At 37.3% G+C, this 13,650-nt stretch overlaps 1 protein-coding gene across 1 annotated transcript; it reads left to right on the top strand.

The window, feature by feature from the left end:
* The first annotated feature begins 456 nt into the window (after positions 1-456).
* On the top strand, positions 457-13,326 carry CCDC15 (coiled-coil domain containing 15). The gene is made up of 11 exons (XM_032228730.1): positions 457-538; positions 1,683-1,878; positions 2,510-2,659; positions 3,128-3,310; positions 3,423-3,539; positions 4,476-4,616; positions 5,955-6,056; positions 7,119-7,222; positions 9,136-9,336; positions 10,881-11,029; positions 12,335-13,326. Exons 2-11 carry the CDS (start codon positions 1,714-1,716, stop codon positions 12,451-12,453), a joined length of 1,431 nt encoding a protein of 476 aa, XP_032084621.1. The 5' UTR covers positions 457-538; positions 1,683-1,713; the 3' UTR covers positions 12,454-13,326.
* Positions 13,327-13,650: the final 324 nt, after the last annotated feature.

Here is a 13,650-nt window from a genome sequence, read left to right as displayed (position 1 = left end):
TTAACAGCGAAAGTGGGATGAGGACTTTAATTTAAACCCAGGCAGCTGATTGGCGCAACCAATACTTAGTAGGAACGGCCTTGAGTTGAAGGGCGGGGTCAAACTTCAAACGGACCCTCCTTCCAAAGCGCAGCCAAAGGCTGTAAGAATACCGACCAATCACACGGCCTGCCCTGGCTTATTATGACATCACTGCCTCTTCTACGCCCGGATTGGTTCCCGGCGAAAGACGGGGAGGCGCCATCGCGTGGTTGAAGCGGAAGCGGCGCGAGGTTTTAAAACGACGGTTGGCGAGAGAAGCACAGCGGGCTGCGTCTGAAGGTGAGGAAAGAGACGTGAGCGCGCGGGGATAAGCGGAGGGGGAGCTGGTTGCCATGGCAGCGGCGCACACAGGCCAAGCCGTACGAGTGCCAAATCTCGCGGGAGGAGGGGGTTGCCATGGTAGCGGTTGAGTCCGAATCCTAGCCAAGCGGAGAAGGTGCGGGACGGAGGTCGGCCTCTGGGATGGTGTGAACCCTGCGGGGGCTGTTGCCAACAGGTGGGAAGGTTCCCCGCGGGCCCGAGACCGGAATGAAGGGCTCCTCAGTGGGTTCTCTGGGCGGAGGGTGCCGTGGCTGGTGATGGCGACCCTTCCACGGTCTCGCAAAAATGGCCTTATGGTATTAAAAAGTTTGGCAGGAAGCACATTTAAGAACTTCGGGCGGGTGTTGTGGGGGCCTAAAGGAGGTAATTGAGGGATACCAGAACAGTATGAAGCCCCAATGCAGTGATTTCGCATGACAACCGCACCTGCTTGTCCTTACCTAGACTGTGCCCCACCTTTAATAAAGTCCCTTGCAGAAAAAGTCACCTTTAATGCTAAAGATTGTTCAGATCTTTATTGTTTGCAGATGTACGGCCAGGCCTGCAGACGTTCAAGCAAATGAGCAATGCAACTATATAATTTTTAATTTTTACATTCCCATCTTTTTGCCCTAGAGCAGTGTTTCTCAACCTTGGTGACTTTAAGTCCTGTGGACTTCAACTCCCAGAATTCCCCAGCCAGCTATGCTGGCTGGGGGATTCTGGGAGTTGAAGTCCATAGGACTTAAAGTCACCAAGGTTGAGAAACACTGCCCTAGAGCACAACATAGGAAAAGGATACACTGTGCGTACATAGACCCCAAACAAAGAAAAGAATTGTATTTAGCTCTAGTTCCATAAAGCCCGTAGTCTTTAAATCACTCTGGACAAATACCTTCTCACCTCCCTTTTTTTTTTGTCCAAGCCAGTTAGACTTAATTCTATTTTGATTAAACCTTTTAAGGGGAATTCATATAATGAGACAGACATTATTGATAGATGATGCTAAGCAAACAAGGACTTGTGTGGATATGGAGATATTTGCAATGATTATGCAAGAAAGGTTAAAATTGGCAAGTAGGAAAATGATCTTAGGGCAATAAGGGGACTCTGGGAATCTCAGCATTGTAGAGCTACTTTATCTCTTAGAAAATGTCACAAGAAGCTTTGCTTGCTGGCTTTGACAGAAACAAGGAAAGACAGCTTTTTTTTTAAATAAGCTTGTATTTCCAGGTAAATTATCAGCAGCTATCTTTAAAGAATGATTCTGGCACATGATAGAGCTAGGGGTTTTTTCTTATAAACTAATGCTTATTAAGCATGATGGTGTCTTTCCATAGGAAACCCTGGCCTTACTGTCCTGTTGCTAAGATGGTACCACTCAGGAAGGGGCTACAACAACAGAAAATTGCCCAGACTAATTTGAGGCCTCCATCAATCAACTGGAATGTATTAGCAGGAAGAACTCAGTGCATAGCACCTGTTGGGGCCTGGGTGGAGAGCGCCCAAGATGATGGAGAAGAGAGCCCAGTTTTTGTGAGTATTAAGTGTCAAGTTACCTAAACCAATATGAAAAATTCAGACTATTAAACCATCTGCTTCACTTTCTACTCCAACTGGCAGTGGTTCATTGAAATCCCAGATGTTCCTAAGGTCTAACATCTAAAACTTCTTCAGGTTGTAGCAGTTATCTTATCAACTATTTCTATTCTGAGGGATTCTGTAATGGTAGTATACTTTTGAATGATAAACGTCAGAACAACATAGCTTTTAGGCTGTGATTTACTCATTTCTTGTTAATTAAGCTAAATGAGGTGCCTGTGACTCTGCAAGTGCTGTTAGACTCCCAATTCCTGTCATCTCTGATAATAGGCCATTCTGATTAGGACCCAGAGATATTGGAATCTAACATCTGGAAGGCTACAAATTGCTCTCGTGTTTTAATTAGAACCCATGTTGTTCATTGTGTTAGTGGTACAAATCAAAAGTATATACTTAATATATGTCTTCAGTATCAACAGTACCTACCTATACAAAGTGATACTAAGAGTGCTTTCATCAAGACAAGCTTTCTGTATTAGCAAAACTTGGTAAGCATTAACAGCAAGCTTGATGCTGTTCTGAAGCATGGTGCCCTTGTTATCTGTTTATCTAATTATTTCTACAGGCTACAGCTATTCAGACTGAAAAAGAATACAAAGAACAACAAAAAGAAAAAGAGAGAACATTGAAACATTTTCAGCAGGAGGTAAAACGCAGGGTGAACCAATGTGTTAATCTAAAGAGGAAACAACAGTTGAAGACATCTTACGAAGCTGTAAGGTTCTATTTCTTTTATATATGCATGTGAATTTCTTGAAAACTGAATTTCTGTGCAATAAAAAAGCATCAATTTAGTTTGAAGAGTAGTTATTGTAATCTGCTTGTTTATTTTCTTACAAATAAAATTATTTTAACATAAATAACATAAAATTGTTGATTTTTAAAAGACACCACTCCTTAATTCCACAGGCTACAAAGCCTTTTTGAGATTACTTTAGTTCATATTTACTGCAATCTATCTTATCAGATATCTTTTTTCCAAATTTTTAGAAAACAATAGCATCCAATTGTCAAAAAAAGCAATATTTCAAGGATTATTTTTAATCATATGCATCTGAGTTTAAAACTACTGATCTCTTCATACAGTGTATTTTTGCTTTCCCATCATTTGATACTATTTCTTTCTCATTGTCATTTTAAGCTTGTATGCAGCTCATTCTCACACTTTTTTCTCTTTTGACAGGCCCTGAAAGAAAGTTCTGTTATTATAGGATTTTCAGATTCTGCGTTGCGGTTGACCCCTAAGAAAAATACATGTCTCTACAGATATACCAGAGATTCTGCCATTGGCAAGTCTAATGACAAAGTCACCTATGTACAACAAGCTGATTACATGCCGGAGCAGTTCTCAGAGCTAGCCAAAACTGTAAATGTTTTTTTTTTCCTGTTTTCAGTTCTCTGACTTAATACACTAATGACAAGCAAACCCTGTTTATAATGTGTGCTATCTGCTTCTTTGTATAAATCTCTTCTTTCAGGTAAGGAAAACAGTGCAACAGGTTCGGCACAAACTGGCTTCTCGAAAAGCTGTTCCAGAAGGAAATGAACCTCCAGAACACTCAGGAGGTGTTCATCGGAATTCGCCCAGAAGACAGGTTATTAGCACAGAAATGCATACAATGCCATGCATGCTAAGAACTGTAGTATTTGTTTGGCTGTGAATAGGGAATTAAATTTCCATTTACTAAGTTTTCCTTAAAACAGTAAATCAAGGCACGGCAGGAAAATGGGACATTTGGGCAGCTGCAAGTTCTGGTTACCACACTGAACCTTCCACCTACTTTTGAACACTTAGACTTATATATCACTTCATAGTGCTTTAAAGCCCTCTCTAAGCAAATCCTACAGTCAGCAGATTGCTTCCAACAATCTGGATACTCATTTTACTGACCTCAGAAGGTTGGAAGGCTGAGTCAACCTTGAGCCATTGAGGATGAAACTTCTGGCTGTGGGCATAGTTAGCCTGTGATACTGCATTCTAACTACTACACCATCATGGTTCCTAAATATAGGAGTAGATATTCTGGTTGAGAATTCTAGCAAATGCAGCTGCAAATCAATTAGAAGTTTAAGTTAGAGGAGGATCTTCCTTGCACCAAAGTACTTATGTAAGCTTGGAGGAACACATCTCCACATGATTTGCAAAAAATACAATGAACAGAGGTCTGTCATTAGACTTTACACTTGATTTGCTTTCATGATGCCCAAACCTAGACAAGATTCAAATGAGTTTCTTACTGAATCTGAATGTTTGTTTAGATATCTATATACTGCTTTTTAACAGCAGGGTTCTCTCATAAAGCTGAGTTAGCATTATTTTCATTTGCCAACCATTATTTATAATTACCTGGCTACCTCCAACCTTGTCCAGGACAGACTCGTCACTGTTCTTGCTAGATGTGTCTATCTTGTGGTTTGTTCAACATTTTTATATTTTTTTGAAGACCACAGTTGCAATTTAGGGTTATTGCTGGTGGCTAGCTTTTATATTAATTTATAAAAAATACTTTGGCTGCAATGTCTTTTTTTAGAACATAGAACCTTACAACACAACTACTCTAAGCCCAGAAGAGGGTGATATGGGAGAACTTCCTCTGAAGGGACGCCATGATCTTCCAGCAGAACTTCAAGAACAAGAGGGAGGGAATTGGGACAACATAGAATTTCAAAAAGTAAGACTTCTCAAGTATGAGATTTGAAACTAACATCTAGTTCAACTAACCATCTGCTGGGGGCTTTACATTTGATAGTCCCAAGAAAGTGGGCCTTCTCTGCCATGTCATCTGCCTTATGCAACAACAGTCTCCCTCCTCCTCCCTCCCTCCCCCCCCAAGTTAGCTTCCATCCCTGTTAATATTCCAAAAATCCTTCAATATCTGGTTATATCACCAGGCTTCGGAGTCTCAGGGAACCAGTAACATTCTAAAATGACTCTACTATTATAGTTGATATGATCACTGTCTCCAGGCCATAATAAGTAAATACCATTAAAATGTATATTTTAATTTTAATAATATTTAATATGTTTTATTTGTATAATGGCATTGATACATTTCTTTTATTTGACTGTGAGATGGGCAGCCATGTAAATTTGAATAAATAACCTCAATTATGTTAAACACTTTTGGAAAAATATTGGCCTTATTATTCTTGTTACCTTCCTTGAGAGACTATATTATTGAAATGAAAAACTGCTATTCTTATTTGCATGTAAATTCTTGTACTGAACATTAAAATGGTTTCTATTTTAGTATAGACAAGTAACTCAAAATTCAAGCAATATATGGTTTTATTATAGCTTAGCTATAATTTAAAAAACATTTCAATTTTTTTAGTCCTAACGAAACAGATCCAAGAAATGTGATTTACACATTTATTGATGTATTGCAGAAGTTTCCTATGCACTAATCATTCTTCTGCCCTATAACAATGAATAATTGCATATTGCTGATATAATGCAATATTTTTATATGGTAAGTATTAGGTAAATATTGTGTTTCTGGTTTTCTTTGCATGGACAATTTTGCAATAGTGAAATACACCATGGTTAGGCCTGAAGGTTATAAGAGATTTTCTGAATTGATCTTTCATATATAATGGGATTGCCACCAAAATTTCTATAGTTGTGTTCTTCACAAATAAAGATACTTTTCAGGGAAAAGCTAATCTGGTGGGATGCGGAAGAGTGTTCTATTTTGCTCTCCATGCTATTTCTCATATATATATTTGGGCTGTTGTCCGGAGATTAGGGATTTTGTACAGTTCTGTATAGCTCTTTATCAAAACCAGAAAAAGCTATTTTCAGTAACCAATAACAGTAATAGGATGTGGGATCTTATTCTTTGCTTGATACTGTGGGTATGTTAAAGTTTGTCTGTTGCATAACAGACAAGAAGAAACATTTTGAAAAAAAATATGAAAAAAAGCTATCCAGGTTTCAACGGTGGTAGCCTTTTATGTCCCCATGTATGATTATTTCAAAGGTTTAATCTCTTTATTTTTTCTTCCAGGTAAATAGTGGTACCTTGAAAGATAATAATCTAGCTGATATTGAGGCTCATGCTGTTCATATATTCTGGCCTGGAGTAGAGGAGGAACAATCAAAGAAGCAGGTATATAATCTTACATGAATCCACCTTATTCAGTGCTATCATGACTGAAAGGGAGATTTTTTAATCAGATACCTAATTATGCATCTCATTGCTGATCCCTGAGTAAAAAATTGAATTATTGTTTCTATCTATAGATGGCAGCACTAGGCAGCTTGATCTGATCACAGATGTTACCAAAATCAGCATAGGTCAAGTTGGATAGGCTGTCTGAGAATTCCAATGGATAGTGAAAATTTAATATATATCTATGAAAATAGCAGTGACATAATTTTTTGTAATAGTTCCTATGTGCAGTTGCTAGCAGTAGATTTGTGGTTGTCTTTATTTAATTGTGGGCTAATTACTAGCCAGCAGTATGAAGTCTCACTGAAGAGATATATTTGGTGAACTTCTCCAATAAATTATAGCAATACCATATAACCTTGTAATATGTAACAATGAAACTCCCTAATTATGGAAAAAGAGCAAGCACTAGAAAGTTTTTCTTAAACTGTAAGATAACACAGAGATAGCTAATGTCCCAATTCATGCAAGTGTGTGATCAGGTATATGAAAAATAAATCCAAACAATATCAATAGACTTTGAACGTAGGCCAGATTTAAATTCCAGATTTTCTCTCACATATGAAATCCCCCAGGTTCCTTGGTTGGAGTGAAAAAGAGATAATTTTTTTACATTTTTGTGTTAATAAAACGAGATAAATTGTATATTATGTGCTGAGTTTAATGATATATTTGAGAAACCTCGCAAAAATTTTCAAAACACAGTTCATGTCCACTGACTTGCAATCTAAGATGAGATTCGAAGGAACAGAAAAATATACTGGTTCATCATGTATTAATTCTTCATCTAATTATTTCATGAGACTATACTCTATATGCAACCATTGAGAACATGAACAAATGATAGATGGTCCAGGTTAAATCACTGGTATGGGTCATGCTGTATTTATTTGCCTTAGGTGTGGTTAGGAAGAAGAATAGAGTAAACATTTCCTCGGTGGTACATGGAATAGCACGATCCAGCATTAGGATCCAACTGAAACTCTTCTTTTTCCGTAGCACCAAAGCCAATATCTGAGGTATCGGCGCCTCTTCATGGATATCGAAAGAGAGCAAGTGAAGGAGCAGCAAAGACAGAAGGAGTGGCAGAGGAAAATGGACAAGTACACATTCAGTAGATGACCATTCTTTTTTGCCTGTAATCTCTTGAATATAAAAAAATGATTGCTAACATTGTTCTATACTTTTGAAAGAAAAAGGTCTAACAAACTACTAGGTGGTAGCCACCCTTTTTTTGGTTTCTAAAAATGTCTCTATGTAGCTCAAAAATAAAGATGAGACTGGTATTTTACTGTTCAGCAAACCAGCTTCTCATTTCATTAATTTTAGTGGCCAGGAGAGTATCAGAAATAACTGACAGCTGGCAACACAGCTGTTCTGACCTATAGCTTTCCCTTTCCTGTCATAGGTATGGGGGGCCTTGGTGCAATAGTATCTCACTTGAACGGTAGTAAAATGAGGTAAAATAATGTGCCAAGCTATGCCGTTGTCATTTTTTAAAAGCATATCTGGGCTCCAGAAGAAATTTGTTTTATTGGATATATTTTTTTTTTAAAAATGGTAAAAGAGGTCACCTGAGCAAGTTGTACACTGAAGTTTTTCATAACATCTGAGGAATCTTCTCTTATAAATTCTTACTTGGCAGAGCCTTTTCTTTTTATACAGGAGAAAATGCTGTCTTTTATTGTAAGCATTTGGTTCAATTACCTTTGCTCCCATAGTGTTTTACTAGTGAAAACTTTACAATGATGCAGTAAAGTCTGGACAAATATTGAGTTTTAAAGAGATTGCCCAAGGGAGGAAAACAACAGTTAAATGGCTATGTTTTCTTAAGCAGCAGGGTTTTCTAAAACAAATATTTTTTCCTTTTAAATTTTTGTATTTTTCCATTGATTTGAAGAGTTTTTCATTTATTAAGCTAGCAGCAGGTACACAATTACCCTCTGATGATTTGGGCTGAAGGTCGATTTCACCCAGCATTCTGTTTTCATGCAGTGACTAACCAGGCCCCTCTAGGTAGTCTAGATATGGCATAAACACAACAAGTTGTTTTGTGCCCTAATATTTGGGAATACCTTTCTTCTGAATATGGCTATTTCCATTAATTGTATTACTGAAGACTGTTGCGAGAGACTGAATTTGATTGGACTTTTATGATTTTATAATGAAAGCTCTCTGTTGTACCATTCCTGTACAGGTAGTCCTTGATGTACAACCATAACGGAGCCCAGAATTTATGTTGCTAAGTGAGAAATTTGTTAAGTGAGTTTTGCCCCCTTTTCTTGTCACATTTGTTAAATGAACCCCTGCAGTTGTTAAATTAGTAACCCAGTTGTTCAGTGAATCTGGTCTCCCCATTAACTTTGCTTGACAGAAGGTTACAAAAGTTGATTATATGACTGAGACATTGCAACCATCATAAATATGAATCAGTTGTCAAGCATCTGAATGTAAATCATGTGACCATGGGGACACTGCAACTGTCATGTGTGAAAAATTATAAGTCACTTTTTCCAGTGCCATTATAACTTTGAACAGTTATTAAATGAAATGTTGTAAGTTGAGGACTACCTGTATACAGAATTCTCTAGCTGAAATACTCTTTTTGTCAATATTTTTGTTAGCAATCTCTTATTTCTCTTTAGTTTTCTTTTGCACTATCCCCTAGCTCTTTTATATTAACTATTGCTTAGAGCTATTTTTTTTTGTTCTAATATATAGTTGATTAGAAACCAAACATTTGCAGGTAAAGGGGAAAAAGTTGTAATGTGGAATACACAGTCAAGTAAGTATAACATGCAGAAATATGCTAAATAAGATGCAAAGCTGATTGCTATGTTTTCAGTCTGCTGAAACTAAAGTAACAATAATATGCCTTTAGCCAGATTTTATAATCTTCCCTTTATTTCATATAGAGATTTGGTAGCAGAACAGAATGGACAGCTGTGTTCCTCTAACATTTGATTCTGTACTCCAATAACTAATTCTGAAGGATTGGAATTTTTGTCTGCCACAGAATTAGGAAAGAAAAGGAGTATCGGCGCCGTGCAGAGGAACAAAGAATACAGGAGGCACAACGAGCAAAGGAGAAAGGGACACAGGAGGTGGCTTCCCAAAAAAGTGCTCACCCCAGGGGGAAAACCTGTGAAAAACTGCAACAACTGAAACTGGAAGACCCAGAAGAAAAGAAAAAACAAAAAAGTAAAGAATATTCTAGGTGAGTTAAAGTTTGGAATCCAATAAACATGCATTTGCAAGCACTGCCGGACCAGAAGACACATTTACCTAGTCCAGTCTCCTGACAAAGCCTAAAGGCCAGGGCCTTTCTTAGTCACTGGTATCTATTCAGGAGATAGATGATAGGGGAGCATCACCAGCACAACCAAAGGCAGCTGAACTTCTTCAGGTGTTGAGTATAGGTAGTCCTCAACTTATGACAACAGTTGAAGCCAAATTTCTGTCATTAAGTGAAACATTTGTTAAATGAGCTTTGCTCCATTTTACAACATTGGTTGCCACAGTTGTTAAGTGAACCACTGTTTCTGGTAAATTAGTAGTATGATTGTTCAGTGAAACTGGTTTCCCCATGGACTTAGTTTGTCAGAAGGTCACAAATGGGTGACCACATGACTCCTGACCATTGCAACCGTATGAGTCAGTTTCCAAGCCTCTGAATTTTGATCACGTGACCATAGGGATGCCACAGTGGTCGTAAGTGTGAAAAACGGACATAAGTCACTTTTTTCAGTGGCATTGTAACAGTCACTAAATAAACTTGTAAGTCGAGGACTACCTATATTTCTAAGAGTTATATCACATTGCTAATCCAGCAAACATAACCTGGTCAAAATACTTGCAGATGCCTCCAGCCAACCTTTTCACTTGGTTATTCTGCTCCAGGATATTATAGTAAGTTGGTGATAGTTGTAGGATTGACAGTTGTAGGAATGATCCCTTTGGTCAGGCGCATCAGCATCAGCATGTGCTTATGGGCAAGCAGAATGACCCGAGGCCACCTAAAGCCCCACATCCACTGTAGAACATGAATACAAGAAGCACTTGGAGAAATGGCTGCCTCTGTGAGCCCATCAATTTATTTGCAGCCCTCTCCTGTAGGCATCCAGATGATTAGAAGTGAGGAAGCTATCAGTAAAAGAGAGGATGGGTAGAAGTTTAGGCCTAATTGTGGATGAAGTTCCCAAATTTTTTCAAGCATTTCAGATATGCAGTATACCCTGGTTTAAAAGATCACAGTAGGGGAGAAGGAATGTCCCTTATTGCTGAATGCCCATTAAATTGCATATAACATTGGATGAAAATACGATAAGTCTCATATTCCTAAACTATGAAATCCAGGCTTCATTATATTGCCGATTCTTATCTGAGGCTTGTATTTTGAACTTACTATACTTCTATTAGGTTTCAATACCTTTTCTGTAACTATATGATTGAAGATGTCCTATGTAATGATGCAGAGTATTTTTAAAGCAATTAAAATTAAATCTAATTTTAATATTTTTATTACTTTAATTTTAATCATTAAACATTTCAGGAGCTTATGTTAATTTGCACACCGATTGAAAGCGACACTTTATGAATCTTGCAAACTTGATTCTAGTCTAGAAAAGCTTGTATCCCAGGAAACCTAAATCCTATAGCTCCTTGCTTGATTTGCTTGTTTGTTGCAGAAGAAAAATAGGTGAAATATGTTGAGCAGATTTCAGCCAGGAAATTTGGTTCTAGCACTAATGTGTTTTGCAGATATGTGGAAGCATTACGAGCCCAGATGCGAGAGAAGATCGACATGTATAATATACATTTGCCTCCCTTGTGCTTTTGTGGGTCAGATTTCTGGGACACTCATCCCGATAGCTGTGCCAACAACTGTATGTTCTACAAAAACCACAAAGGTATCATATTTGGAAGTCCCTCTTGCTCCATTACTTTCAGTACCGATCCTCCTCAATTGGATTTGATTCAGTGTGTTCTAAAACAGCTGGTGCAATAGAGAAGGCAACTCAGTACACCACCAGTGATGTCACTGTCCATGACAGATGTGCAAACTGACATTGAGTAAGACGATGTTTCTAGTTGCCATAACTCTGGGAAAGTATTGTTAATTACACTTCGAGTGAAGTATCTTCTTCCACACTTTTCTCTTGCAATTGTTGATATATGGTAACATTTGAAACAAATTCGGCTTCTGTTCTGCCTCAGTTTGATAGCATTTCAGTTCAGTGAAAGGAAGAGCTCTGAACCTAAGTTACAATTGTAGTAACCAGCTAAAAAAAACATTGGCAACTAAATACCACATAAAGAATTGAACAGACAGATTCTAAATGTGTAGACGCTATAAACAAAGACAGGTCCCAAGATTGCCTGCTGTGATTAGGTATTGTTCATTCAGAACTTAAAGCAATATGTCTTTTCAAAGTCATGAAATAAAGGAAGCAAAGAAGGTGGGATACTGTACTTCACAATAGAAGTTACTCAAACTTAAACTTTCTTTTTTTGCCTATATCCACAGCTGTACATTCTGTTTGGTCACACAAAATCCCTGCTGCTTCATATTGTAGTAATTATTTTCAGTTACTGTTCTCTCCTTCGAAGAAAGTCCCTTGTGGAGGTTTTAATTCCTGACTTTGTGTATAATGCAAAGACTTTGAACTGTGATTCTTATGGACAAGCAATGCAGCGTAAAGAAAGAAACCATTTTGCTGTATCAGACTGATAAAACTCACAGCCTTGCAGTTAGATAAGAAATTCTCTAAACTGCCTTAGGGTCAGGATGACTGAGTTGAGTGGCCATATGAATTTTCTTAATACATAAATTGCCATGCTGGATCAGGTTGAAAATCTATTGAAACTGGCATTCTGTTGCTAACTGACCAAACATATGATTGGGAAAAACAAAAGCCATGAAAATGGAAGTCCCACCCCAACTGCTGCCTTCCTAAAATTTGGTACATTGACATTTAGAAAAGACATTCCCTAAATTCATTTTCCTTTGCTATATTTAAAAAAAATGATTAAATCTCTGATTGTACCTTATGATAGTTAAATCCATAAACATTGTTTGAACTACTACATTGATTGTATAGCCTCTACTATTGTAGAGGAAAAATGTTTATTTTTCAAGTAGCGCATAATCGTGCTTTCTATTGTCTTTGCCGTCAAAACTGTATATATCCCAATAAAGCTCATTTCTCTTTCAGCGTATGCTCAAGCTCTGCAAAATGTCATCTCATCTTGCGATATTTTGGATGGGGGCTCAAACACAAGACTTTCCGTCCATACATTTGCTGTTGCACATGCTCGTTCTAAAAATTCCTGACAGAAAAGTGTGTAATTGGTGCCTCCTTCCCAACCTTGTCTGTGAAAGTAGGTGACTACAAACACATCACTTCTGAATTTTCTTCTGGGTTGGATTAAAATTAATAGATTCAGAAGAGAAGTCTTCTCACATTTCTTTACTTTTCTGAAAGTAACACTCTGTGATTTATTTACTAAGGATAATTTGTCAAAAACTATAAATTCTTTATTTGTTCGTGGGTGGAAAATGTTCTTAGATCAATTTTGTGCCCAGCCAGATCTGTACCTGTCATCCTGCGAGACTTTGCCCAAAGTTTAGGTAGCTTTTGTGCTTTGAGGGTGGGATATATTATTAAGATACATTCTGTCTCATGTTGAATTTCAAACCAAGATACCTGCTTCCTCCAAGATTTGGAAGTGTAAATTGTAAAATGTAAACTTTGGTCTTTGGGGAAACTTCTGAAAGGGATTACTCCAAAAGAACAGAATTGCTACTAATCATGACATGCTTAGTCAGCGTCAAGACAAGATGAAGAAATATTCACATTGAAGAAATTGAGAATGTAACCCAGTTTCTAGAATAAAATGAATGGGTGTCTTGTACAGGACTTGTTTTTAATTTGATGTTGGCTGTATGCTGGGAGTCTCTTGTTTGTGATTTGCACATTTGACATAGGAGAACTAAGAGTCTTGAAGTAATACATATTTCTATGCATTTTTATTATTATTTGGATATATATTTTTTGAACAAGGAATGCCTCTGAACTATATATAAAAAGTGAAACTTTAAAACAGGTTTTGGTAGATGTTGACTGAAGAGATTGTTATGTCAGCTTATCCAGTATTCAAGCTTTGTAGATCTGTTAGGTAACGTGCAGACAAAGAGTTATTTGCTCCCGAGGTTCCAATAAAAATGTTTTATGTTTTATATCCAAGTGTCTACTGTCAATTCTGCTTATCTGTTGTGAATTCTGGGAATAATAACATATGAAAAAGATTTTCTACTAAACTATGTCTGCTTCTTTTAAATTGAATTGGTTATAAAAATGTCGCAATAGAAAGTGAGATTATAACATAATTACATTCTTAATGTTTATGTGCCTTCCCTGCAACACATGATGGTATATTCCTTCATTGTTTAACTAAGATTTTTAAATAACAAAATGATATTGACCTAAGTGTGTTCCAAGTTGCATTATAGGTGAGTAAACTGGTCCCA

The sequence above is a fragment of the Thamnophis elegans genome, chromosome 13, assembly GCF_009769535.1.
Source record: "Thamnophis elegans isolate rThaEle1 chromosome 13, rThaEle1.pri, whole genome shotgun sequence".
In the NCBI taxonomy this organism is placed as follows: domain Eukaryota; kingdom Metazoa; phylum Chordata; class Lepidosauria; order Squamata; family Colubridae; genus Thamnophis; species Thamnophis elegans.
Note: the sequence above shows the minus strand (reverse complement) of the source record. Positions and strands in the feature narration are given on the sequence as shown.

Excerpts from the sequence above, each read along its gene's own strand:
- CCDC15 (XM_032228730.1), top strand. The coding sequence starts at position 1,714 with ATGGTACCACTCAGGAAGGGGCTACAACAACAGAAAATTGCCCAGACT. Across the intron at positions 2,660-3,127 it reads TGAAGACATCTTACGAAGCT|GCCCTGAAAGAAAGTTCTGT; the intron begins GTAAGGTTCTAT and ends CTCTTTTGACAG. Across the intron at positions 11,030-12,334 it reads GTTCTACAAAAACCACAAAG|CGTATGCTCAAGCTCTGCAA; the intron begins GTATCATATTTG and ends TTTCTCTTTCAG.